The sequence below is a fragment of the Gambusia affinis genome, linkage group LG07 (genome assembly GCF_019740435.1).
Source record: "Gambusia affinis linkage group LG07, SWU_Gaff_1.0, whole genome shotgun sequence".
Classification (NCBI taxonomy): Eukaryota; Metazoa; Chordata; class Actinopteri; order Cyprinodontiformes; family Poeciliidae; genus Gambusia; species Gambusia affinis.
This window is the reverse complement of record NC_057874.1, coordinates 11,934,518-11,961,561: the sequence shown is the minus strand read 5'-3', so window position 1 is coordinate 11,961,561 and position 27,044 is coordinate 11,934,518. Positions and strand designations below refer to the sequence as shown.

Genomic DNA, 27,044 nt, shown 5'->3' with positions numbered 1-27,044 from the left:
AAGGAAGTAAAAAAAAAAAATTAAAATAAAAGTAAAATTTCTAAAACAATAACGGTGTGACCTCTGACTTTTCAATGATTCCAAATAATTTACAGTCACCTTGTAAAAAACTTTTTTTTTTTTTTTTTACTTTCCTATCTGACATTAAATCCAGATAAACTTTGTATTTGTCTCCAGAGGTTGGTAGAGTAACCGGAACCTGAACTCAAGTAAAAGTAGTGCTACTCCAACATATTTTTATTTATGTAAATGTTAAAAAGTACCTGTTCAAGAAATTACTCTGATAAAAAATACTTTTTTACAAAAATATTTTGCAAAAAAGCTACTCAAGTACTGAGTAATTGATGGAAAATATATATACATATATATTTGAACATTACATAATCTGACATAGTGAAATATAACCAAAGTGAAAATAATTCATATAAATAATAGAAGCAGGCAAAAGAAACATTTTTCCAAATCAATTTATTTCAATACAAAACATTAAACTTTAACAAAAAAACTGCTACAAATAAGCTTCTTTTTATTCAGTGAAGTTACTCACAGCAAGTAAAGTTTCCAGAAATTTTATTCAAATAAGAGGAGCAGTACTGCACAGTAAAATTACTCAAGTACAAAGCACAGCATAGTAAAAATACTGCCAAAAGCTTTTCTTTTTCAAAATAGTTATTGTAATAAGGAAGTAATTGTAACTGAGCAAATGTAACTGGTTGGTACTTAACTCTGATATTAGCCTATAGGACCCCTCTGACTTTCTACAGAATGAGACGCAGAGGGAGAAAGTCTGGGTTTCCATGTGGATCCTGAAGTGAAGTGAATCTCGCTGAAGCTCTAGCGAAGCATTTCCAACTTTGTTTAAACATTTTCTCAACACCTATTGCTTTTATAATAGCAATCTTCTGGCAGCACATCAGTCAGTTAATGTTATTTGACTTCATCTCGAAAATTCTCCGTGTTTGCTGAGATGCATTTGCAGAACTATCCAAGCAAACAAGTTTCCCTCCGTATTAAATGCTTCAGTGTGTGTGTGGGTAGATTTTACTCATTTTCTGAGTATTTTTGTTCACACTTGTGAATTCGCGGGTTGGACGGCTCTGCTATGATGTCAGCAAACTGTCCCTGTGAGCAGCAGCTCTATCGCGGCAGGAATCTGAGGGAAGGAGGAGGGAGGAGTCCCAGGAGGAAGAGGAGGACACTGGGAGAATTGTTCCTCTGAGTGACAGTCCTTTCAGGCTTATCTCCACTCATTCCTCTTCTAGCAAACCAGACGCAGGAGGAAAGAAGAATAAGTAGCTCTTTACTCCTTGTCTTTTCACATTCTCTTTCTTCTTGTAGCTCTTCTTTCGTTCTCAATTCATTCTGGTTTAATAGGAAACATCTTTTCTCCCTCTGCCGTTCACAGTATTAATTACCTTCAATACGATTAAAACTGTTCAGGTGGGCTCGGCTTTCAGTCTACAAACATTTATTCACCACCGGCCAAATATGTTCTGGTGAAACAGTCAGGATGGTCAATGTCAGATTATGGTTAGGAATCAAGATGAGGCTTTCAAACTTGTGAATAAAGTGCTATTTTTCAAGCTTGGTAGAGGGAGCATCATGCTGAGGGTCTGTTTCACTGCCAGTCATACTGGTGCATTGAAGAAGGACTACCTCCACTTTCTTCAAACTGGTTTTGGAAAGATGAAAGCAGGCTTTCATGGACCTCAACCTTTATTAAAAAGAAATATATATATAAGCTCTTATTTTTATTATTTGTTAATTATTTAATTTCTCTTCAAAATCAATAATGTATTTTTGATTTGTATTTGAAATATCCAGTTTTAGTTGAATATATAGGAAAAGTTTGGTGTTCCTCTGAAGTTTGTTAGGAGACATTGATATGAATATGTTTTTGTTCAGACTAATATCAGTGACTTATGTGTGAATACACAGCTCTGGAAAAACTTTATAGACCACTTAAAATGATCAGTTTCTCTAATTTTACTTTTTGTTGGTAAATGTTTGCGAAACATGAACATTGTTCTTTTATTCTATGAACTACTGACAACATGTCTCCGAAATTACAGGCAAAAATGTATTTATTTATTCATTTATAAAATGAGAAATGGTCAAAATAATTAAAAAGATGTAGTGCTTTCAGACCTCAGATAATACAAGAAAAAGTTCATATTCATTTATAAATAACAACACTAATGCTTGAACTCAGGAAGAGTTCAGAAATCACTATTTGTTGGAATGACCAGGAGGTTTTCAATGGAGTTTAGTCCAGTGGTCTTTTCAGAGAAAGAAATTGAGATTGGTCATTTATGAGAAAGCTGAACAGAGTCCTAACTTCTTCACATGATTGTATGTTACTCCTGCACAAACAAATGATGCCACCTTTGTTATCTTGCTGTGGTCACTGGAGACTGAAAGTGAGACTGAGTCTGCATCCACATTTTACATGATAATCATCACATGTTAACCTTTATGAATGACTCTAGACTCCCTACTCTCCTCCATGGTTTCCTATTAGACTCTGTCCTCCTCTTTCCAGAGATAAGACACAGCCGAGATGCTTCCCCCCTCAGTAACCCCGTCCTTTCTGCTGTTGACGTCCAGGTCAGCCAGGAGTCAAGGGTCACCGTCTGAGCTCCTGAATGTTTATAAATGGAAACCGGTCTCTGATGAGCACAGATAACAGACATTTATAAAGAAACAGAGAGTAGAGGCGGCTGGGTTATTGGCAGGGTAGACTGCAGAGGAAGAACAGTTTGAGGCAGGGGAGCTGGAAAAGACTAATTAGCAGCTATTTCAGTGATAAATGGAGGCAACATTAATTACTAAATTAACCAGTTGGGATGCGGTTAGACTGCTATTGCTCTCTATTAGCTTAGATATGTCGTATTTTGACAAAATTATTTCCTCTGAAGTTATTTTATTTGAGCAGCACCTTTTTTTTTTCTATACAATCCAGCTCAAATCCTTCTTTCTTTCTTTCATTTTCTCCTTCTTTCTTTCTTTTTTATTTTAAAGACAAATCCAACATTTACAGCAGATTTTTGATGACATAAACCAAGCTTTGCCCATCTGACAAGCTGGATCGCACTAATGAGCAAAGACACTGATAGAATCACCCAAAGCCCCCCTGAATGCTCTCAACACTTTCAGGCAAATATAATTAGCTATGATTAAAATGGACATTGTTTAATTAATACCCCTGCAGCCCATTCAGGCGGCTTTTTCCATTTCCGGTGCAGCTTATCTCCAAGCCTCCCATCAGCTGCAAATGTCTGTCAAGGTGTTTTGTTCTGTCCGTGTGGCGTCATAAATCACACTCATGACTGAGCCTCCATGCAACACCCACTGCTGCAAAGTAAGGTCTTTATTGCTCATAAATACATCTGAATAATACAGAATCGTTTTATTGGGCTCGTACATTTTTTTTTTAGATTCAAACAAAAGTGAATGTTTCATAAAATCCCCCACAAAATGGTTCTGCTGAGTAGTGTAGATTTAATAAAATTAGTGTTGAAGTGATTCTAATTCTTTTGATAATAAAATTTAGAGTCATAATTTAGTTCAGATGGGAGCTTGTAAATTCATTTTGGGGATTTTTAGTGGAGTGTGGTCATCATCCTTTCTAATTTCTCATAATTTTAGACCTACTGAAACCAGATATTTACATGCACTGCTTAAGACGAGAGATAACTTTTTTCTCTCACAGTGTTTGACTTTAAATCAAACTGTCTTATTTTGTGTCAGGTAGGATTCCCTATTTCAGGGGTGCCCAGGTCCAGTCATTGAGAGCTCCCATCCTAAAAATGTAGTGGTAAGTCTTTTCTTCAACACACCTGAATCAAATGACTGGCTCATTGCAGGCATCTGCAGAGCTTAATGAAAGCTGCTGAGGGAATTCAAATATTTGATTCATGTTAGCACAGGAAAACCAAAAACATGAAGCAGTTTATAAGTTGAATTGACCTGTTTCTAGAGATTTTTGATTTGGCTTTCAAAGCAGCTTCTCAGATTTTTGCTGCACATTTTTCTACTACACTGATAAAGTTTTTTTTTTTTTTGCAAACATGCACCCATAAACGCAAATTTCCTATTATTTTCTCAGCATATCGAAGAGGCCCATTAGCCGATCTGCCGACAAAACAGATTTAACATGCAAGCTCTTCTACACCATAATGAAAAAATAGCTTTTAAGACGTCCATTGTTCTCCCATCATCGCCTGGTTGTTTGCATATCTTTTCCTGTCTCATTTACACAGAGAGAGAGAGAGAAAAAAAAAACATGCAAATTAGTGCTGGCACCTCAATACAGAAATGTATTGATGTACTGTTTCCATACCATGGTGCACACACAACACAAACAACAGTCTGTTTTCAGTGGCATTGCCATCCTTCTTCCTCTTTACTTACTGATAGGTAAGTAAAGAGTGGGGGGGCTTCGCTGATGGCTGAAGAATAACAGTCGATCATTACTCATTACTTATTTGTCCTGGCTGAAGAAAAGAGTACACCATGTTTCATGGTGGGGATGCTGTGTTCAGGATGATATGTAGTATTTTGCATGTAGACAAAAAAAAAAAGCAACATTTTGATCTCATGTTGACAGGGAACCTTCTCTCCCATGTTTTGTGTAACCCCTGCTTGTTGCAAACTTTAACTAGGACGTCTTGTGGCTCTTAACTTACGGTTTCCTTCTTTTTTCTTTTCCACAAAGGCCAGATTTTTGGAGTGCATGAAAATGAAAACCTTTGTTTATTTTTCTCCTAAACATGAAATTTGCCTGTTTCGTGTTTCTCAAGACGATTCTTTTTATTTTACAAGTCGCATGACAAATCATTAAAATTCTAGAGTCACGGAGATGCAATCAACACAATAAAATTAAGCAAAATTAAACAAAATACAATAAACTTCTTTATTGGAGAATAACTTGGGTATGAATAAAAACATCCCAGAATATTTTCCCTACTTCCACAAATTTTTGCTTACAAAATCTTTACTATTTCATGTAGTTATTCCTATATTTAAGTACATATTCAGAAAACGTGGAGTTCCAAGTCGGTTTTCTTTAATCCTAAAAATACCAAGCACTGATGTCCTCAGCAGAGCATGAAGTTTTGCTATTGTAAAAGGATAGGATGTTCATTTGAGATGCTGTGCAGGCACAAGACTCCTTCCAATAACAACATTAAGAGCAAACAGCAATGCATTTGAAGGAAAGGCCTGCAGCTCTTCCCTTTCCAGGGTTCTGTTACTTTTGAGTGCTCTTCGGACTGCATAAATGAGGATTTAAAACTGCAGGGTCTCACAGTGAAGCTGCTGCTGGTGGGAGTCATGTGAGCTCTGTGGAGTCACATGCAACGCAACTTACACTCTGGTAACACATTAACTAGTCAACTTGGATCTTTGTGGTTGCTTTGTGGTCTCTTTAAATGTCTTCAGGATGCCCATCTGGACAGCTGAACTCCAGAGGAAGATGTTTTTTGAACGTTAGTCACCAAATTAGCCATAACAGAACCAGAAATACGACATTTCAAGCTTCTTCCAGAGGAGTCAGTGTGTAACCAGTCATGAATAACGTCACATTTTACTGTGACGTTATTCATGACCTACTGCCACCAGTAGGTTGAGGTCAAATACCGTTTCTTCACTTATTTGCTTTTTGTTTAGTCGATGTGATGCTATTAAAACACAACCCTGCAGTAAAAATATAGCAACTCGATGCCCCAGATTGTTTTATGATTTTGAATGTCTATTTATTAGCAGATAGGTTTACCCAAAGATGACTTCAGTTCAGAAAACCCAGCACCGTCATTCAAGCTGTGTCGCTCGGGTATCTTGAAGGAGCAGAGTGAGTGATGGAGATTTATAGAGGATCTGACACAGCAGACATGTGTTGCCGCTGTTTATGTATCTATGCTCACCCTCTGCAATCTGTGTTTACGAAAACAGTGGCCTGCTGCCAATCAGATAAGAGCTCTGGGGCTGGGACAAGGACAAGTCCTCTGAGGGAACAAATAGAGATGGAGAGACAGAAAACAATGAAGAAAAAAGGATGGAGACATCCTTGAAATAAATAAAATCAGCTTAATGTAGGAAACGTATTCTGTCATTACTGGTGTTGCGTACTTCATAGAGGAATCCTCTTCTATGTTTTTCTCCCCATTGTTGTCTGTGTAGTAGTTTATTTGGGGTTGTTGACATGTCCTAAAACTACTTAACATTATATGGACACACATTGTCTCTATTTTTATACTGTGCCTGTCAAAAGTATCAATACAGTGATATGCCTACAATGTATTTTACTAAGATTTTATGAATTAGGCAGTGCATAAAATATTTGTTAGTCACAACAAGTGCTTTCAATTTGCTGATTTTGTTTGCAGAAAATTTTGACACTGTTGATCTGGAGATGTCAGAGTAAAAGGGCCTGAAAGCAAACTTCACACTACACAGATTTTTACTTTTTTTTTTTTTTTTTTTTTTAAAAAGGGAAGACATTTATCCTTCCACTTCACAATTTTGGGGCATTTTGTGCTGATCTAATACATGAAATCCCCCAAAATATTCTGAAGTTTGTGGTTGTTACACCACAACATGTGCAAAATGTAAGGGTGATTTTCTCTTTGGCAACAATCAAGGGATCTTTTCTGCTCAAAGTTAAGAGCCTAATATTTTCCTTCAGGATGTTATAAATTAAGTTATTCTTTTCTAAGATTATTTGGTATAAAATCCAGTACTAAGCTTGCTAAAAACATTGTGTTTCCTAAAACCGTAATGTTTCTACATCCTGCAGGTTTTCCTGCGATGACACCCTCATACATGTGCTCCAAGTTTATTTCAGCTGTCCTTGATCTGTTTTGGCATATCAAAGACCAGCAGAAGGGGGAAAAAAAAGAAGAAGAAAAAGCGCTTCCCCACAAAGTTCACATTTCAAATATTTTAATTATTTGCTGCAGCTTTCATTTATTTTTCTAATAATCCCCTGAGGTTGTTGGAAGATTGTTTACTGTGTTTGATTTGCAGTCCTGCAGCTTTTACTTCAAGCGTTAATTAACCTCCAAATGAAGAAATCCTAGCAGACAGACAAGTATGCGTCCTCACTCGACAAGCGCTGAAGTGAGCAGGCATGCACACTGGAACAATGGAAGGGAGTTTTGTTCACCCTGATTCTTCTTCCATCTTTCACGTTCACATACCAGACATAATGCAAGTCTTCCTCCTCGTTCCTTTTGTGCAACAAAGCCTGACTCAATCACGGCTGACTCGATCTACAGATTCTTTCAACTTCTGTCGGAGCTATCTGTTTCTAACTCAGAACTGTTTTTTCTCCCCCACTTTCTTTCTGTCAGTGTCTCTCCTCTGCTCCCCCCACCCTCTCCTATGTGTTATTTCCTTGTGGGGCTTTTTGTTCATTTCCTACATAGCTGGTGAAACATTCCATTATTTTGATATATATGCTCTCATTAGCTGTTCAGTTTAATTAAATGAGCCCATTCATATGAAAATGGGAAGCTGATAGTGATTTCCCTCCCTGGCAACTATCTCTAACCTTACACAGCAACTCTTAATTAGAAACCTACTTGATTGACGCAAAGCATGCATCATTCTCACTCATACACACATGCATGCCTAAGCATTTTGGGAAACAATATGATTCACTTCTTATTTAAGTAATAAAAAAACAAAAATACGTAAATTTTATGTATCTTTTTTAAGGTACTTGAATTGCTGAGTTTTTAATTGCGTTCACGGTTGGATGCATTTATGTACATCAGCATTATTTACCTGGCAGACGCCTCTTTACATCCGTTATGGAAGTGTATCTAAACATCTAAAATCACAGACTTTTCTGAGAGCCTCCTTTTTATTTGAACCTTTTTTTGTTCCATCATTTTATCATTTTACCAAATCTGTGATTATTATGGGACTGAAAAGACTTACATCAGACTTTTCTATCGCCATCTGCTTCATTGTATATGCTTGTCTGCCACATTATTGCCTCAGGATTGCATATTAATCATCAGGTGTGTGTACATAACAGCATTTAATAGTTACCCACAGCAGTTTGGAGACAACAGAGGAGCATAGAGCATTCATGGGTGACAGCAAACAGGAGATGCTCTGACAATGAAAAACATCTTTTTTTCATCTGACTTCACAGCTGTGCATTTTAGAATAAAAATAAAAAAAACAACTGTTTAAGATGTTACAGCTTTAAAGCAGGGTTAGGTGAAATCATACAATTCCAATTTAAAATCCTAAGAACATTGATGGAGGGTCCTATATAGATAAATGGGCTTTGACAATTACCCAAGAACTTATTTTCATAATTACATCACTTTTGTCTATTTTGTCTTATTATTAATCAAACATTCATGTAAAACACAGCAAATAACCATTAAGTAAGAGTATTTAGACTTTATGTAACTCACTATGGAACATGAAGTGTATTGTAGTTTGGTTACTTCAGATGAAAGCGTCTCATTTTTAAGCAGCTAACCTGGCATTCTTTGGCTCAGACTGTGTGGATGGTGAAATTTAATGGAGGATGGGGGTTTGAGAAGCTGCCTACCCTGATGTCAGGGCCTAAGGCTTAAGAGTAGTTTCCCATGGAAATGAGCCATTATAAATGAGGATTTATTTATTTTTCTTTGTCTTCTTTTCCTTGTGTGCAGAAGTCAGACAGGCCGTTAGGGAATGATCTGAGGGACAGGTCAGACGGCCCTGAAGGAAGCCCAGCCCATTTGCTAAATTTCATAAATGGGACTGCTGCGCCAGTTAGCATGGTTGTTTTATTTCATCAGCAATATCTGGAGGGGGTTGGGTGTCGTATTTGCTTCCGATCTGCCCAGACAGCTAAAAAGAGTAACCAGATCCCTATGTGACATTGTTAGGGTGAGCTCCAGAGTTGCAGCACTGAAATCACTGATCTCGTCTATTCCGCTTTGGTTTTCTGTCTCTACTTTGCACAACTTTGTTTGGACCCAAAGCATGCATGTGCAGGCTGGTTTTAAGCAGATCGTTTGATTGCTCTGGAATATGATGATTAAACCCTGGGTTAGTGCATTAAACACTTTCGTTGCAAGCTTCAAAGTTCTCCTGTTCTGCACTTTCTTGAACTATATTCTCCTCTGCAGCACAATAATACAGAAACAGCCAGGACATGTCTTTGATATGCACAATTTCCTGATTCAAAGTTAAAAGTAATTATTCAAAAATATACATCATTGGTAATGGTCCACAACATACAGAGATATGATTGTGCTTCCTTTCTATAAGACACTGTTTTATTTACATTCACCTCAGAGTGTATGGATACAGTGTTACTACGCACTCAATAAATGATATATTCATTTTCTATTTTACCATCATATTCTTTAATTTTACTATTAAGTTCTGTAATGACAGCAGCTAAATAAAAGGCTTTTTCTGTGTCAATTTTGAGCATTTTTAGGAAATTGGAGGGTTGATTTTAACCATTTGTGAACTCATCATATGGAAAGGGTTAGCTGACTGGCTCACTCATCTGGATGTAGTTTTGACTTATAGAAGCATCCCGAGTTACTCATTCATTTTTTTTTTTTTTTTTTGTTGAGCTATGTTTTCCCTCCCCCTCTTCACATTTCTAATAAACTAAAAACCACACACAAATATGGACACAGTGGGTCTGTTTACTTTCTTTTTTTGTTTTAAAGCAAGCTTCTGAATAACTCTTCCTCTTCATTTTTTTCTCCCTGATGGCAGCATTAATTTTAGTAAAAGTATTTTAAGGACTTTTTTTTTTTTTTTTTTTTTTTTAACAATGCAACCCTTGTGAATTTGTTATTACCCCTAGAGCAAAAACGGCAGGTTATTCACACTACGTCTTTGTTATGAATGTTTGTTTTGGTAGACGTTTCTAGGAAATGTACGCAGGTAGCTAAAAATAAGTATAATTTATACAATTTATACAACATTTACCTGAGTTTGTTGTTCTTATTATGTTTCCTCTTAGAAGGGAAACAAAGACGCCTGATTGGAAGAGAAAACTTATATTTTATAGCAAACTTAAGATGCTATTAGACATGTCTAGACATGCCTATCTAGACATGTCTTATGGCAGGCTTATTTTATTCTCACTTAACTCTAACGTGAGATGGTCATGTCTTTTGTATGTGCTTAAAAAGTGAGGTAAGTTGACTGTTTGGAAAAAATCTCTCCTTGTAAATTACGTTGTAAATGTCTGTACGTGTGTAGATAGCCATCCACATAATTGCTTGCACTATATAAGTATACACATGTAAAAGTTTACAATCAGGTTTTCAATCACTTTGATGCATCTGTCTACGCCTCCAGACTGAAAACCTTTCAATATTTTGTTCTTAGCTCCAACCATGTGGTAGTTGTTGTTATTCTAATGAGCTATGTCGAGTTTTAATGACATAACTCCCACCTGGAGAAAGAATCTGTGAGCAGGCATTATGAGGGCCTGCTGCAGAGATAAGGCTCCCATTAGCCAGGATTGATGATTTCATGGCTGCTGCTGCAACACCAAGAATGACAGCCCCTAAAACGGCGCTTTCTGAGCTGCTCAACTTCCTCTTTTCAGGGGAGCCTTCTGAGATTGGGTGAGGGGGTATTATATGTGGGTCAGAAGCCGTCTTAAATAAGCAACAAATGTTAAATCTGCCTGACATCTTCAGTATCCATTACTGCAAAGAGCATGGCAGGGAGAAGAAAAAGCTGGAGTGAAACTGGTAGCCGAGGAGATGAGATCAATAGAGGCAGAATAGGGGATTGATTCAGGCTCTTAGATCTTTCAGATTAGTGGCTCGATTAGAGACAAATATGGAGGCTCATTCATATGACCTTAGCGGTGACAGCCTGAACCAAGGCGCCATAGAGTAATTACATTCAAACCCCAATATCCCTCTGATGTTTGAGATTTGTAGATGATTATTGCAGGACAAAAAAAAAATGTTTGGATGGCCCAGTTTTAAAGAATGCTGGTGCACTGTCTCCTCATTTTTTGTTCGAGTTTTGCTCCACATTCGATTTTACTCTGGATGTTCAAATTAGATCTTTGCCTTGGTCCCTGAAAGATTTGAGTATTTAAAACCTTTACTTTCCATTGTGATTCCTATCTAGTGGAGAAAGCTGCAGGGAAGTTAACATTTTACTGGAACATGGGTTTTGCAGATGACCCCAGGTGTTCGTTAACAATGGGAGCTTCATGTCATCTGGAAGTTCCAGTATGAAAACTGGGCTCTGCCTCTACTGATGCAAATATAAGCAAATGTACGTTGGGGTGTTATCTGTTGGCGCTTGTCTGCACAAAACCCGTCGGGCTAGTGACGTTGCAGCGTGACCTCAAGTGATCTGTAAAGATCTTCTTAATAACAATGTCAGATTAGAGTTTCATATGTTGGTCCTGTTTTCTGGACAACACAGAGGTGAATGATTAAAACAAACAAAGAAAAAAAAAAACTACATTCCTCACTGAGAAGTCATTAATAAACTGTATCAAGCAATAACCTAAATTTGTTTACGTTTTAGTGTCACTTATTTTAGTATCTGCCAGAGGTATTTTGCTTTATATTTTTGTGTTCCCATTTCAGCTTTCTTGTTCTGCGAATGGACCTTCAGGTTAGTTCAGACAAACTAGGAGTGTCTTTAATGTCACCGGGTGAAAAATGGGTACATGTCAAATGTATTTTGTAAACCGTGTTTTGCTTTGTCACCATAACTGGTCAAAAACCGGAAAAGTGTGGTCTGATTTAATGTCAAACAAATCAAAACAAAAGTTTGTCTTTTTTTTTATACGCGGTCCGTGAATATCTGGTTTTACTGCATATTTCCATTATGAACCAACATTACTGACTTATAGATCAGTCTGATCAAACTACCCATAAAAACACTTTCCAAGATCCTGTTTCAGAAACTGTTTATTGTATTGACTTTGATTATCTTAGAACCAAAGAAGATGAATTTACTTTCAGATCCATAGGATTCACATCGTTGTTCTTCAATCATTGCTGATGTGCAAGTAATGACACCTACAGGGATATTAATGATTGGCAGTCAAATTTACTGTTACCGGCACTGATTCGACTCTAGGAGATACGACAGTAAACACTCACAGCTAGAATTAGCATCGGGGGGAAAATAAACTTGCTAACAGTGCGCTTATGTGGCAATTTTTAAATTAAATGAATAAATTTGGAAGCCTAATTATTTTTGCTGCTTTGAGCTATTATTATTCTCTCTGTAAAAGTGAGGCATGAGATAGGAGAACGTGAGGGAGAAATGATCCCAGTGAAACAAATGGAGATGTATTTGCTAACAATCCTGTTGCCAAAAGGCGTAACTTTATTTTCCTCTGCAGTCGTCAGGCTGGCGCCAAACAAAAACAAATGCAATTAACCTTACGTGTCCTTTTTAGTTCTTTGTTGCTCAGATACATTTTTGTGTTAACTCCGAAATGAGCACTTTAATGACAGAACTTTAATGTTAAATACAATAAATAAAACCCTTGATTTGTATATGTCACTGTTACTAACCACAGCCCGTCAGTCTTTTGCACTTTCTGCCCCACACATGGTGCTTTTGACCGAGTGTAATTCAATCAATTAACACTAACTCTCTCCTCCTCCCCCGTTTTCCTGCTGAACTTGCCAGGTCATATTCTGTGGCTCATGTGTTGGACCGAGGCCTCCCTCTCGTGTCTGGGAGGACGGAGTGATGGGCTCCCCGGGCGGCTCTGTCCGTCGCAGAGGGATTCAGCTTCTCTGAGCTGGGAAATAATCAAAGATGTTTCATTTCTCCCGCTGTCTGTCCAAGTCTACTTGCTTGTCTTCTTTTTATTTTCCCCACTTTGACGCCGTCACTTTCCTTCCACATTCTCAGGGCTCTCTATGCCCCTTTATTTATTTACGTATTAAGAGACAGAAATGGAGGGAAAGGAGATGAATTCAGACCACAATTTGTTGTGACATTGATCTTCAGTGTTTAAAGTGTTTTTTTTTTTTTACTTTTATTCAAGAGAAGCTGTGCTGCTCATACAGGTTGTCTTGTTGATTTGAAATAGTTTTGATATAAAAACTGAAAAGCTGGGATCGCTAACGCCTAAAAGTGTCAGGAAGTTTCAGTTTCATGAACTCTGGTTGGTGAACTCCCAAACTGGTGACCGTGGAAACAAAATAATGAAATCCTGCACCAGGAGGTTTAAACAATTCAATCTAAAGCAGAACAAAATTTGCATCAATGATTTTGCTGCATGCAGGATCAGCCACTGTTAAGTGGGGTTTCTGTAATGTTGTTTTTAAAGGGTTCAACCGGAGTACAGCACACATGTGAACTGTTAACATGGAAATAATTACTCCATGTCTGATCCAAGCAACCCTCCAGCAAATCAGACTTTTGCCATTAAGCAGTTTGGTGCTCGTCTTCAAGCATGAACGCTGTCAAACACAAAACCCCACTTTTTTTCCCTCTACGTGTATTTTATTTTTTTAAATTCTAATTTATTATTTTTTATTTGGAATTTGGCATATTTTAACATCATTTGCTAAACCTTTTCAAATGTATTCATACCTTCCTTTTGTACATTTTGTCACATTACAACCACAAATATGAATATGTTGCTGACTTTACATGGGAGAAACCATCACAAAGCAGAGTAAAATTGCACAGCAGAAGAAAAATAATACATAAATTCTCAGATTTTAATGATTAAAAATGTAAAATTTATGGCATTTTACCAATGCTACCTTTTGGTAACATTGGACTGAGAGTATTTGTGAGACTTCAAATCACAATGGACTTTGACTAGGCCATCGAACTAAAGAATAATCTTTGAACTAAATCTCTCTCGGACTGTGGGGATGGTGAACTTTCGTGAGGTTCTGTTCAGAAATTCACAGCCAACATTTCATGTTACTCCCTCAATCAACAAATAAGTCTCGTCCAACACGATTCACATGTACAATATTTATGGCAACAGAAACTGACATAAATAACACAGATGGGTTAAAATTACTTAAAGCACTTGATTAACTGAAGAAGGTTTCTTGAGAAATTGTTGTAGTAACAAAAAAAAAAAACTGATTAAGATTCATCAAAGATGCCTCAAAAAATGACAAATATTGTGAGGATACACACCCTGGTCTTTGTTCCATAACACCTCTGATAAATGAAATATATTTATTTATTAAATAAATGCACAAATTCCTAGTTATTAAAGCCCATCTTGCAGCTCTGAGCAGATGATTTGCAGATGTTTTGATTGGCGCAGAACTAACACTCTGCAGTCTTGAGTTTATTTTCCAAGAAATGCTCACTTTTTTTTTTTAAACTATTGAAAACCTTTCTTTTTACCAAACACCAACATAACCCAAAATGTAATGTTTTCTTTTAACAACAGTCACGTTTTTGGCTGCACATTCTGCATGCAAAAAAAATAAATAAATGTTTGGGTTACAAATGAATACTTATGGAGAAAAAAAAACAAAACTGAAGCAGATTTAATGTTAGATCAGAACTTTTGATTATGTCGTGCACTTCCCAACTTCTTCCTGCACTTGACTCTTAGCTGACCTGAAGGCCACCCCCTTTGAAAGGAGTCCAGATCTCCTCCTCAAGTGCTTCGGGCTCCGGTGGAAGAAGACAGGGTGAGCTGAGGTTCAGAGTGCCAGCTTTAAACGCAGCCCAAAGTGCACGTTATCGCCTCCATCAGTGCAGCAGGCTGATGTAATTGCAGCCTGTGATCCTGTTTCTGGCCGGGATTTCATTTTCCGTCGAAAGGAGTTTTGAAAGTCTCTCAAGTGTTCTTCCCCTTCACCCAGCTTCACCTCATCACACATTCAGTTCACAGACTTGAATAGAAAATCAGGTCAGTGTTGGAAAAAATGCAAACAAAATAAACTTTGTATAGTTTGTCTTTATGTTACATGTGTGATTATTTGTTAATATCAGACATACAAGGTCAACTAAACAGAGGAGAGGTTTGACAGCGCTTTGTGCTTTAATGAGGAAGAATAAAGAGGAATGAGGAGGAGGTGGCAGGTTCAGGGATATTTAATCATCAAATAGTTTCCACAGTGACATTTTTCTGTGGAAACACAGCAGGTCCTGAAGTCTGACGGTGTATGGAGTTTGATTGGGATTAAATGGAAAAACAAAACTAAATGGAAACGTTCTTAGTTACTTCGTTTAATATCTGAATTTTTCTAAAATTGTTTTTTTTATGGATCTATATTAAAACAGCATCTTTCATCTTTGACCGCATTAGTTTAAAAGTTGTTACGTTTGTATTCAACTCACTGATTGTTTTCAATTTAAATCTGTAAACGTACATTTATTCAAAAAAATTTCTAAAAGTTATTTCAGTAACTTTATTTTGGCTATGGACCTATTTTTGCAATTTAAACAAGTATTACAAGTCACAAATATCACAAGTCTCTAGGATTAGGCTCTGGTATATAATTAATCCAAAGTCAAGAGACTTTAAAATAAATCTGGATCCTTATCATATTCTTCAATATGTGTTCCTTTGATGCTTCAGATGTATTGACTTCTTATGTACAAGGCTTCTAGCTTTCAGTAAAAATGTCCAAATAGAAAACTGAAAAATAAACAAAATGGGCGACCAAAGGCAGATTAGTAAAATATGATTCCAATATTTTACATAGCAATCGCAGTTAGAACACAGTAGTTTAGAGCAACACAGTTTAATCTTCAGATTTATATAGTGAGAGCACTAACTTCACTTACAATAAAAAGTAGCTGTTAAATTAATTAAGAACAAAAAATTAATTGATTAAAAGGCTAGCCAAGTACTAAGAATAATGTGGCAGGATGAAGCCTGCACCAGGATTGAGGACACCTGGCATTTAATTACCTCATAATGGGTGTGGAGCATAAGAGAGAATCTCTCACCTGTTTTCTGTTTCAGACCTCCTCACCCACAATCTTGGAAAATCTAATTGTCCCCCCAAACATAATCATCGAAAAAATCGTTTGCATTTAAACAAGATCCATATAAAAAGGGGCTGCACAGTGGCGCAGTTGGTAGAGCTGTTGCCTTGCAGCAAGAAGATCCTGGGTTCGATTCCTGGTCGGGGGTCTTTCTGCATGGACTTTGCATGTTCTCACTGTGCATGCGTGGGTTCTCTCTGGGTTCTCTGGCTTCCTCCCACAGTCCAAAAACATGACTTGCCTGGAACGCAGCTGGAGATAGGCACCAGCAACCCACCCTCTACGGGACAAGGGTGACCAGAAAATGGATGGATGGATATAAAAAGGCAAAATAAACAAATAATGATATAAATCTGCCATTGATCTAAGAAAAAAAAAAAAATTTTTAGGTGTGTCTCCTTTCCTTGATTACCCTCTGTGTATTTAACTCCACCTGTGTCCTTTGGTCCTTGTTGAGTCCTGGTCTGATGTTTCCACAGTCTTCCTTCTCAGTCCATTCGTGTACCTTGTTGCTACCTGTGTGAGCCCTGGATTCCACTCAGCAGTGCTGCCTTGGTTTGGGACATTTTGGATTACTTTTTCATTAAAAAAAACATCATCATTCACTCTGGAACTGGGTCTCAACCGTCTGCCTCACCACCTCACACCCGCACCTCATGACACCAATTTAATTTTCTATACTAAAATAAGTTTGAGTTTGCTCATAGCATTACCAGGTATTCTGAATTTAATACCTGTGCTACATTAAATGTAGCACATTTGTGCTACATTTAATGCTGTTAAATGTTTCTATTTACAGCAATATGAGACTTTTAAGCTGTTTTAACTTTATTTTGTACTTTCTCTTTGTCTTGTTGAAACATGCACCAAGGGTAAATGCTGAGATCGCATGCATTACCACAGTCCTGTTTACCTCAAAGTTTATGGTATAGTTGAATCATTAACCTGACAAGTTGGCCAGAATGCTCCGTAAGAGAGGAGATGAAGGACACAAAATTCAAAACATTATGGTTGTCATTCACCAGGTTTCTACTGGCATACCAATGTTACTGGAATTTTTCCATGAATTGTTTATGCAGCATATTTTTTTTGCTGTGTTTTGCAGAATGATTCCATCGCAACTTAATATCTTGCAGCCTCCATGGACTGGCTTTGTATCTTAATCAAGATCCTGAAAAGATATTGAAGGGGTACAGAGTAAGTGTCAGTTGTTTTAAAAATATATTTTCCTTCACAATTGTGCTAAATGAGCTGTGGTGTGCATTTTTGTATTTCTCTTGCCAAGATTCAATGCTTTTGTGAGGAAGAGTTATTGAGTTTTACAACCACATTCATTTCCACTGGGCCTGAAAATCACAGGATATATGATTTGCAAACTTTAGTGGATTTACACATTATCATTCACTTGTTAGAGAATTTTTTCTCCTTAAAGATGAAGTATGTAACTGTAATAAAAAAATGTTTTTCTACATCTGTTAAAACTGTCTCCATGTTGGGACAGTATAGCATGAAACTGATAATCTGTGAAAAGATGGAGCTCTTCTATCACCTCCCTGTACTACTACTGCCGTCTGAATAAATGCACCGCTCCTGGTCAAAACCAACCAGAATCAGAAGAAATGTCTTGGTGCTGTCAATCAACCTCAACTCCATTGGGCAGGAATTAGCTGCACAGAAATAACTTACAATGACAGAAAAACGTCGTAATCGGTGACAATACTAACTAGCCTTGGCATTCATGACATCCTCTACTGACGGTGAGAAGCTGTATCGTTGCAGAGAGGGTCATGGGTGAGTGGCACAACCATTTACATGATTGGCAGCGTTAAGAGTCTTCTGGCTCTTATTGGTTGTTTCTAGTCAACACTGTGAGAAGGCACAGGACTAGGATTTTTTTGTTACAAGTTATCTGTCTCTAATATGGTGGCAGTTTCAATAAATATGTTAAAAACATATTTTTATAAAAGTTATATATTGCAGCTTTAATAGTCTTTAAGCTTTAATAAGCTTTTTTATTTAAGTTTATTTCAACTTAGTTTACAGTGGAGTCAGTGATCATGAAAAATATAAAAATGGTGCAAGTTTCATGTGAATTGCGTGAAACTTGCACATAATTCACATGTGCAAGTGGGAGAGTTTGCACATAATGCAACCTCTCCCACTTCATATGCAGACTGTCAAACAAAATCCAGGTACTCATTAGCAATTTGCTGTAAAAACGCACAGCATCATTACAGTGCTGTGGCCTTGTGGTCATTCAGAATGCTGTAATATGTTTGCTTTCCTGTTGACTGAGCAGCAGTTTAAGTTGTCTTTTAGCCTATTTGTAATATGATACTGTTGATGTTTAACCTCAAAGTGTGTAAGCTTAAACTTGAACTCTTAGTTTTATGATCTTTACACGTGTGAATCATTTTTAAGGTTTTGAATATATTTCAAAAGAAAAGCTGATATTTATTATATATTATTCAATATTTTGATGGTAATCCCAACACAGGTAGATACCAAGATGGACGTTCTCTTTGAAGCCACGCCTCATCTGCTGTAAGCAAATGTGGCAGAATATCTGACTGCACTTCCTTGCAGTCAGAAGGAAGTTTTCAAGTTTTTCAAGTCGATCGAGGTTTTTGCAGTGACATGCAATGCCTCATTGGATGTGTACTTGACGCCCTTGCAGAAGTTAAAAAACTGAAGGGTCTCTTGTCTACTATACCTGGCACGACAGGTTTCAGTATGTGGTACCAGAGAAAGACAGTGCTGCTCGCCATCCTTGTGTCTGTGGTACTGGTACTGGTTCTGCTTCACTCATATTCCACTCGGGCCTACAACACGGTGGACCTGTGCCAACAGCTCGGGGCGACAAAGGAAAGGCACCTGGAGGAGAGGCTCCCAGAACAGGAACTGCGGCTGAGCAACATCCACTTTCAAGTCAGGAAAAGTGTATCAGAGTAAGGCTTGTATTCCTCAGATTATGAATCCGTTTTAGCTCATCTGTGAATTATAGTCTAATTACTTGTGTCTTTGGTTGTCCGCTTAGCTTGCTGGAACGTAATGGGTGCGTTTGTGAGGCTGAGAGACCAGTAGAAAACCTACACTTTGACCAGCTGCTGTTCCCAAAGTTGTCAGTTCAGTCCCTGCACACTGCCTCCAACACCTCTGAGCTGGGGAAAATGAAAATGAGACGAGCTAAGGAGTACAAAGCTTTTCAACAGAGGTAAATAAGAAAGTTGTAATCAATTCTGAAATATTTACTGTATAGGTCTAAAGACAGGCCAAAAGGTTCACTAGTCAAGCAGAGCTATTCAATGTTTGAACAATCAACATTAAAGGGAATACCTGGTCAACAAGAAGCACTTGCAGTCACATGGTCCAATAGCTTTGCTCATTGTAAAAATGGGTGGGTTCAAACGGTGGCATGTCTGGGGTTGTTCGACACATCTACATGTAAAAACCAGGAAATAAAAGCTGATGTTCTGAACTTTTCTCATCCTCATCTTTTGATATTAATCCAAATGTCTTCAGTGTACAACAAAAACAAAGGAATTTGACTTTCTGCTCCAATACGTTTGGAACAGAAAAGTATTGGAGGGGACTGAAAACATGCTGAACCATGTATCAATCCAGTTAAATGGCACAATTGCACTCCAGAACTGAGGGGGCGTGATATTTCCTGTCATAGGGTTAGGGCTAGTATCTAATGTTTCTAGCTGAGTTGCACATAGACTGATGGTTACTACATCTCCTTAAGGCCACGAGGAAGGAGTTAACGTTAAGATGGGTGAGAATGTCAAGGTGGAAAGCCCTGGTTGTTAAACACTTATAGATGATGTCTCATCTTCTCTTAGTACGCTGTCCAATTTTGACAGAATCGTCCGAAAGGTCTGTCTGTGTAGAAAAAATGCTTTAAAAGACGGAGACGGGCTGCTGGTGAGTCAGCCATTTGGGGATTAGTAGGCAGTGTTGTAGTATTCGAGAGCGGTTTTGGTCTCAAGACCATTTTTTGATGGTTTCGGTCTCATCTCGGACTCGACCACATTTGGTCTCGGTCTCGGGCGCTGAGGACTCAGGATTTTATTTCAAGACCAGTCAAGACCACAACTGTGGAAATATCACTAAACTTACAGCATACTGTCCAGAACACCTCATCAGGGAGGCGTCCAGGAAGCATCCTGACCAGATGCCCGAGCCATCTCAACTGGCTCCTCTCGACATGAAGGAGCAGCGGCTCCATTCTGAGTCCCTCTCGGATGACTGAGCTTCTCACCCTATCTCTAAGGGAGAGCCCAGCCACCCTATGGAGAAAACCCATTTCGGCTGCTTGTATCCGCGATCTTGTTCTTTCGGTCATGACCCAAAGCTCATGACCATAGATGACGGTGGGAACGTGGATCGACCGGTAAATCTGGTCTTGGTCTTGTCTTAGTCTCGGGTCAGGTGGTCTTGACTACAACACCGTTAGTTGCAGCTTGAGTACTTGTGTACATAATTAAATATGTGTAATGTAGCTGATAGAAAACTCTGTAGACATAAAATACTGCCTATCTACAGGCAGCATCTACACAAAATTTAATTACATAATTGTCACAGCCTGTGATTAAACACAAAGCATAATGATGGACAACATTCAAACTCTGCAGGTAGATGCAGACACCTCGAATTCAAATCGGACAAAAAGAGTTGCTGACATGAACTGTTACCTCACCTGGAATAAAAACACAAGTGAGAATAGCAGTGCCAACGAAGTGATAATGGTACTGCATGTCTCCATTTATAAAAGTGTATTTATTGTCAAGGTTTTCTCATCCTCAGATTAAATCCTAAATTGATAGGTGTCTTTAGCTGATCATTGCTTATAGGTGCTATTAGCCACTACCAAACAAAGTCACTGAGCAGCAGAATAGGAGAATTATTGTTGAGAAACCAGCTATTCAAGCTGCAGTTAAGATTGCTTTATTTGCATTGATATATTCAAAATTCAAGGCTGAACATCAGTGAGTAACAGACATCCATGTCTCTGTCCATGTCCATATTTAAAGCATAATCTGCTTGGAATGCATTTTTCAAGATTAGCTGATTGGATTTTATATTGTTCTGATCAAAAACCTTCCTCAACAGATCCAGGACTGCTGCAGACACGCTCATGATCACCAAGGCCAACAATCCCCTGCAGTATCCAACACAGGGGGTGGAAGTACGGCCCCTGAAAACAATCATCATTCCAGGTATTACTTTACCCGACACCTTTACTCATGTGTAAAAGTCTTGAGTCATTTGTCTTGTTTTAAATATTTGGGTTCAAGAAGTTTGACTTTCATTTAGTGTTTTAAAGTATTCTCAGTCCAGTTTCCAAAGATTTCAGAAGGGAGCTCCCAAACTCTAAACCAGTGCGACTGGTAATCTGCAACAAGAGAAGCCTCTCGACACATAAGAGCCAATATCACAAGTCATACATTATGCAGAGAAAGAGGCAAATGATCTGGTCTTGGTGCATAGAGACGATTAAGCACAACCCACCTATGGAGGCCTTAGTCCTCGACGCGGCCATCACAGGTTCGATTCCCGGCCTGGCGACCTTTGCCGCATGTCTTCTCTCATTACCTGCTTTCCTGTCAATTCACCATCAAATAAAGGCCACTAGAGGCAATAAAACCTAAAAAAAAATAAATAGAAATAAATAGAATTTGGTGCATCCAAAAGACACAGGAACTATTATCGGTCACATGGTTTTCCTTAAAGTGATATGCGTACCGACACGGGGTCTCGTCTTGTTTGCTCGCTGCATGTGCCGAGGTTTCTGTGTTGTCTGGCCCATCACTACTTTTCACTCATTTGCTACAACGTTATTATTAGTGTCGCATTAAAAAACCATAAATTTCATGTGCCCTTTAAATATTGTCACATGCTATTATGTTGTTTTTCCTGGTATGTTTTGTGAGAAAACTAAGTTGACAGGAAAGTGTAAAACTGGATGCCATCATGTCTGTACTGTCTCAGTTGATAACAGCGGTGCTGCATGAGGCTTCAATCAGGACTGCCTAACTATCTGTGTTAGGTAAGGTCAGGTCTCTATCCTGCCTCCCCTTTGTCACATTTGGTGAGGTAGAGTTCAAAACCAAATCACAGAAACAAACTTGGTATGGTCGGTATGTTTGTTCATTAAAGAAGAACTAAAACAATTACAGGTAGAAACTGAAGGGACCATGGCACTTCTTTTCTCTCAAACAGGATTCTTGAATTAAAACGTTTTTTCTGCATTGTTTGTGAGTGAAGTAATCTTTACAACTGGCTAAGACATTTCCCAAAGCAGCATCTGTCGCTGTTTTGAAAAACTGAAAACTCCTGCAAGTCAAATTAAAACAACTAACTTATTGCTTCAGGCTTGGCCTTACACGACCTTCCCAGAGACCATTACACAGTGAGTATCCTCCTGTTTTATATTTGCTGTCCAGATTTGTGGATTTCTGTAACTTTTTCCATTTCCTTTTCCATCCTGCTGCAGATAAACATTACTGCCACGCTAGGAACACTAAACGTAGCAGCAGAAGTGGAGGGAGTGAAAATAAAAGGTGATGGAGGGATGCATATGAGTCTGTCCAGCAGTTTGCTGCTGAACTTGAACCGACAGCTGCAGTTTGTCACCTACACAAACACAATGTTTCATCCCAACACTGCTGACACAGGTAAGACCTCTTCAGATTTAGAAGGGGTTATTGATAAAAAATATTAGCAAATTAATTACAGTTTTCCCCATTTTTCAAATCCTCTTTCAGTTTGCGCACAATGAAACTATCCTATGATGGTTTATGATGGTTTGATCCTTGATATTTTTTAAATATTTCATACTGTTCAAATGCATCTCTAAAAGCACAAAATAATATGTACCTGTTCATAGTGAGTGGATGTGAAGTTTTTAATTAGCTTTGCATTTAGAGGGGTCATTATTTTCCAAAAGAGAGAGGAAACAAATCACTTTTTTTTGTGTCCCTTAGTGGAGTTTGAGACAGAAGGTCATCAAGCTGCCTTCAGCATCAAGATCCGTCATGGAGTGACTCCAAAACTTTATGACACTGGACCTCAGGAAGGTACAGTAGCAGGATCTTTTTATTTGTCACAACCAAACCAGTGATTTCTGCAGGAAGAGTGTTTAGCATAAAATCTGTCTGCCCTCTGCAGAGTACAACGTCAGTGCGCTTGTTACCGTAGCGACAAAGACCTTCCTGCGTTATGAAAAGCTTCAAAAGCTAATTGACAGCATCAGAAAATACTACCCCACAGTCACGATAGTAATTGCTGATGACAGCGAGAACCCAAAAACCATTTCTGGGCCTTACATCGAGCAGTACATCATGCCTTTTGGGAAGGTAAGCAAGCTAGTCTTTCTCTGCTGCTGCAGCTCATTCTCTCTGAGTCTGTAGAGCTCAAACCTCTTCTGTCGTAGGGTTGGTTTGCTGGACGAAACCTGGCTGTTTCCCAAGTCACAACCAAATATGTGCTTTGGGTGGACGATGACTTCTTCTTCACAGCCAATACCAAGCTGGAGAAGCTCATAGACGTTTTAGAGAGGACCACTCTGGATCTGGTTGGTGGCCTGGAAGATAAATTGTTGCTCAAAATGAGTCTACAAAGTTTTATCGCAGAGATTTGACTCCATGTTTTCCATTCTTGTAGGTTGGGGGTGCAGTAGATGGTGGTACCTTCAGACAAACCATCTCCATCGAGCCAGGAGAGGACAACGGAGACTGCTTACACATCAGAAAAGGATTTCATCATGTACTTGAGGGATTCCCTCACTGTGTTGTGACAGATGGAGTCACTAATTTCTTCTTGGCTCACACGGATAAACTCCGACAGGTCGGCTTTGACCCCCGTCTCAACAGGGTAGCTCACATTGGTGAGTACAGTAAAAACACTGAGATCAAATTTATTACTGAAACAGCGAAGCATATGGCTTTTTTGCATTTCTGAATCATTTAATTGACATCCGAAGACATGCTGACTAAATGTGGGGTTCACTTTACTTTTGTAGAAATTAAAGTGAACTACTTTATTTTTTCAATAATATCACATATATTTGACTTAATTTCACATCATTTTGGCTTGAAAAGACATGTCAAAGTGATAATTTTTTTGATATTCTGAGTTCTCTTTTCTTATGTGTATGTATATATATATTTTTTAGAATTTTTCATCGATGGCCTTGGATCTCTCTATGTTGGCTCCTGTGATGACGTCACCATCGATCACCAACCCAAAGTCCATCGATCACCGGCTGATCAGTCCTACAACGAGGATATGTACAACAAATTTCGCAACCCTAGTACCTTCTCTGACTCCCAAAATATAAAATACGGCCTGATGTACTTCAAAAACCGTTTGCAGTGCCAGACTCGTAATTAGCATTCACATCTGCCCTGGTCTCTCTGAAGGGCAGATTCTTCCTGAATCTCCAAAGATGTTTTTCTCCACCCTGCACTGGCAGATAAAACTTGTGGCAGCTTGGTTTGTTCTGCTGTCATCTGCCTTTGAGGCAGTTCTGTAAAAACCTCAAGAGAGGGTTGAAGGGAGATTTATTCTGGAATGACGACAGAAATCTGGTTGCACCTAGACCGCAGGTGTCAAACTCCAGTCCTTATGGACCACTGTTCTGCAGTTTTTAGACGTGCCACAGGTACAAAACACTGGAATGAAATGGCTTCATTACCTCCTCCTTGTGTAGATCAGTTCTCCAGAGTCTTAATGATCTAATTATTCTATTCAGGTGTGGTGCAGCAGAGGCACATCTAAAAGCTGCAGGACACTGGCCCTTGAGGACTGGAGTTTGACACCCCTGGACAGTCGTCTTTTTAGGCCCGATCACCTAAAGTGTTGCGATGGAAGGATTTTTTCTTTTTATTTTTTTCTGCCACTTTACGTGGCTTTTTGAAGGCCCTTAATATACTCAAAAATTCAGATAGGCACCAGCACCCCGCCTGAGCCCTCTAAGGGACAAGGGTGTACAGAAAATGGATGGATGGATTCTCTTGATAAAAACTGTTGTTGGGGGTAAAATTGATCTATTGTTAACAATTATCAGCAATAATCATGTTTAATGTGTTTGTAATCTGAAAAAGCATGTAAACTCAGTTAAAGATGATCAGAGTTTAATGAAGGATGTTGACTCTTAATGGTGTGAAGTGTCAGGCAGAGTTTAGGGGAAAGGTTATGAAAAAGAGAAACTGAAGGGAGAGCAAGAATGATCAACCAGAGCACGAGAGGCACGAACCCAGGCCAAAGAGAAACCAAAGAAAGGAGTGTGCTGATCGACAAACAAAAGGTCTGACCAAAGGAGAAACTGAAACCACTGATGATGATGGTAGGAGCGTGATCTTTAATTGTTCCCAGTTCAAGAACCTTTAATGTCCATTTAAGCAGAGCGACTCTGGTTTTCCTTCCAACCAGTCAACTGTCTTACAGCTAAACAGACTAAAAAGGCCTTTAAAAAGTTGCGTGTGAGAAAATCACCTCAAGGACCTCCAAAATCTGCAGTTCTAAATTGGACCTCTTCCATCATGCAGGCCCTGGGAGATCCCAGTATTCACAGGGAGGTAAAGGCTCATCAGACCTGCAGGGACGCCTGCCTTCATCAGCCAGTTCTGTGAGGTACATGCTGCTGCGACTCTTCCTTCATCATCAGGCCGGTACTGGGGTTCCAATTCCTTCCTCCGTCTCTCAAAGTCTCCTTTTAGTGCTCTCAGTTTCAGAAGTAGGGATAGATGTGCTACAGTTGATTTTACCATATATTTTGTTGATTTACTGTTGGCACCTGTTTGCTGCTGCAGGATTAACCTGTTACTGGCCTCTGCAAAGCGTTACTAAATAAAGAATCTTGCTAAATTAATTAGTGGACATTCAATTAATGTGTCACTGTAATGTTCTTTTATGTTGGTAAAATAGTCATTTTTAAAAAAGCATTTTGGGTTTACAGCCTTTCAGAATCCTACAGAAGCAGTGTGAGTTAATGAGTGCTGGTCTGACATGTTTTGCACTAAAACAGTGTAAATGAGCAAAGAGCCTCGGGGAGTGGATGCTACGAACATCGAAGACGACAAACAGGCTCTCTGAGCAGAAAGGAAGTCATTTCTGAGGGAAAAGCCACTGGTTGTTCCTAAAAGCTGTAGACAAAAGCAGCCATGTGTGAAAATTAATGTGAAGTATAAAAATGTGTAAGCAGAAGCAGCAGAACTGGTTTTTAAAGTCTCACTAAAGTATGAATTATTTACCTCTTTAATCATCTCAATAGATTGGTTTCCAATTTGTTCATGATGTGAAGCTTTTGGCGCTGGAAAATGTGGCAGCCAGTGCTTAGACTTTGTTTAGATGTTTCTTGTCTCTCAACAAAACGCCATCAGTGTGCCTTTATACTCCAACTTCACAATGCTACATTTACAGGCAAAGATGTGTAAAATATTTTAGTTGGAGTTCATGAGGAACTTCAGGTAACGTTCAAGATCTTTGAGGTGTTGAATATAAGAGTTTCTTGTTTTGCTCTGCTGTAATTATGTGCCTGGATCTCTGAGTGTTTATGTGTTTTTATAATTTGCATGGCTCTAACTCCCGGAGTCATCATCTGCACCAGAAGCTCTGCTTTCTTATCACTTTTTACGTCTCTGATTGGCCTTAATCAGCTCTCCCAGCTCTGATTGGTTTTTATCTCCGAGCCCTGACTGTAATTGCAAGGTCATAATACTTTACAGCAATGGAGCATATGTGACCTGATAAGAAGTTGATAGCAGAGTTCAGGACCAGCACACCAGTAATACCCAACATTACATCCTGATGCACATCCAGACTTGAAGTTTTGACTCATTGGGATCCAAAGTAAAGTCATGATTTATTTGAGGCAATTTTAAGCTAATGAGATGTATATAATAATTTTTCAAGTGTTCTCAAACTATTTAAAAAATAAAAGTATTGCTCTGCTAACCCCCACAAGTGATATTAAGTATTTACATTCGATGACGTTTCTGTTCCTGCTGAACTTGTTTTATTTATTTATTTTTTTAATTTTTTTTGAGGCAGCAGTTTTTAATATTACAATCCTGCGTTGT

General features: G+C 38.5%; 1 protein-coding gene across 1 annotated transcript; it reads left to right on the top strand.

The window, feature by feature from the left end:
• Window positions 1-18,690: 18,690 nt before the first annotated feature.
• LOC122834697 (beta-1,4 N-acetylgalactosaminyltransferase 1-like) lies at window positions 18,691-25,830 on the top strand. The gene is made up of 10 exons (XM_044123374.1): window positions 18,691-18,905; window positions 18,995-19,171; window positions 21,073-21,179; window positions 22,335-22,372; window positions 22,457-22,637; window positions 22,947-23,039; window positions 23,131-23,318; window positions 23,396-23,536; window positions 23,626-23,848; window positions 24,137-25,830. Exons 1-10 carry the CDS (start codon window positions 18,691-18,693, stop codon window positions 24,352-24,354), a joined length of 1,581 nt encoding a protein of 526 aa, XP_043979309.1. The 3' UTR covers window positions 24,355-25,830.
• Window positions 25,831-27,044: the final 1,214 nt, after the last annotated feature.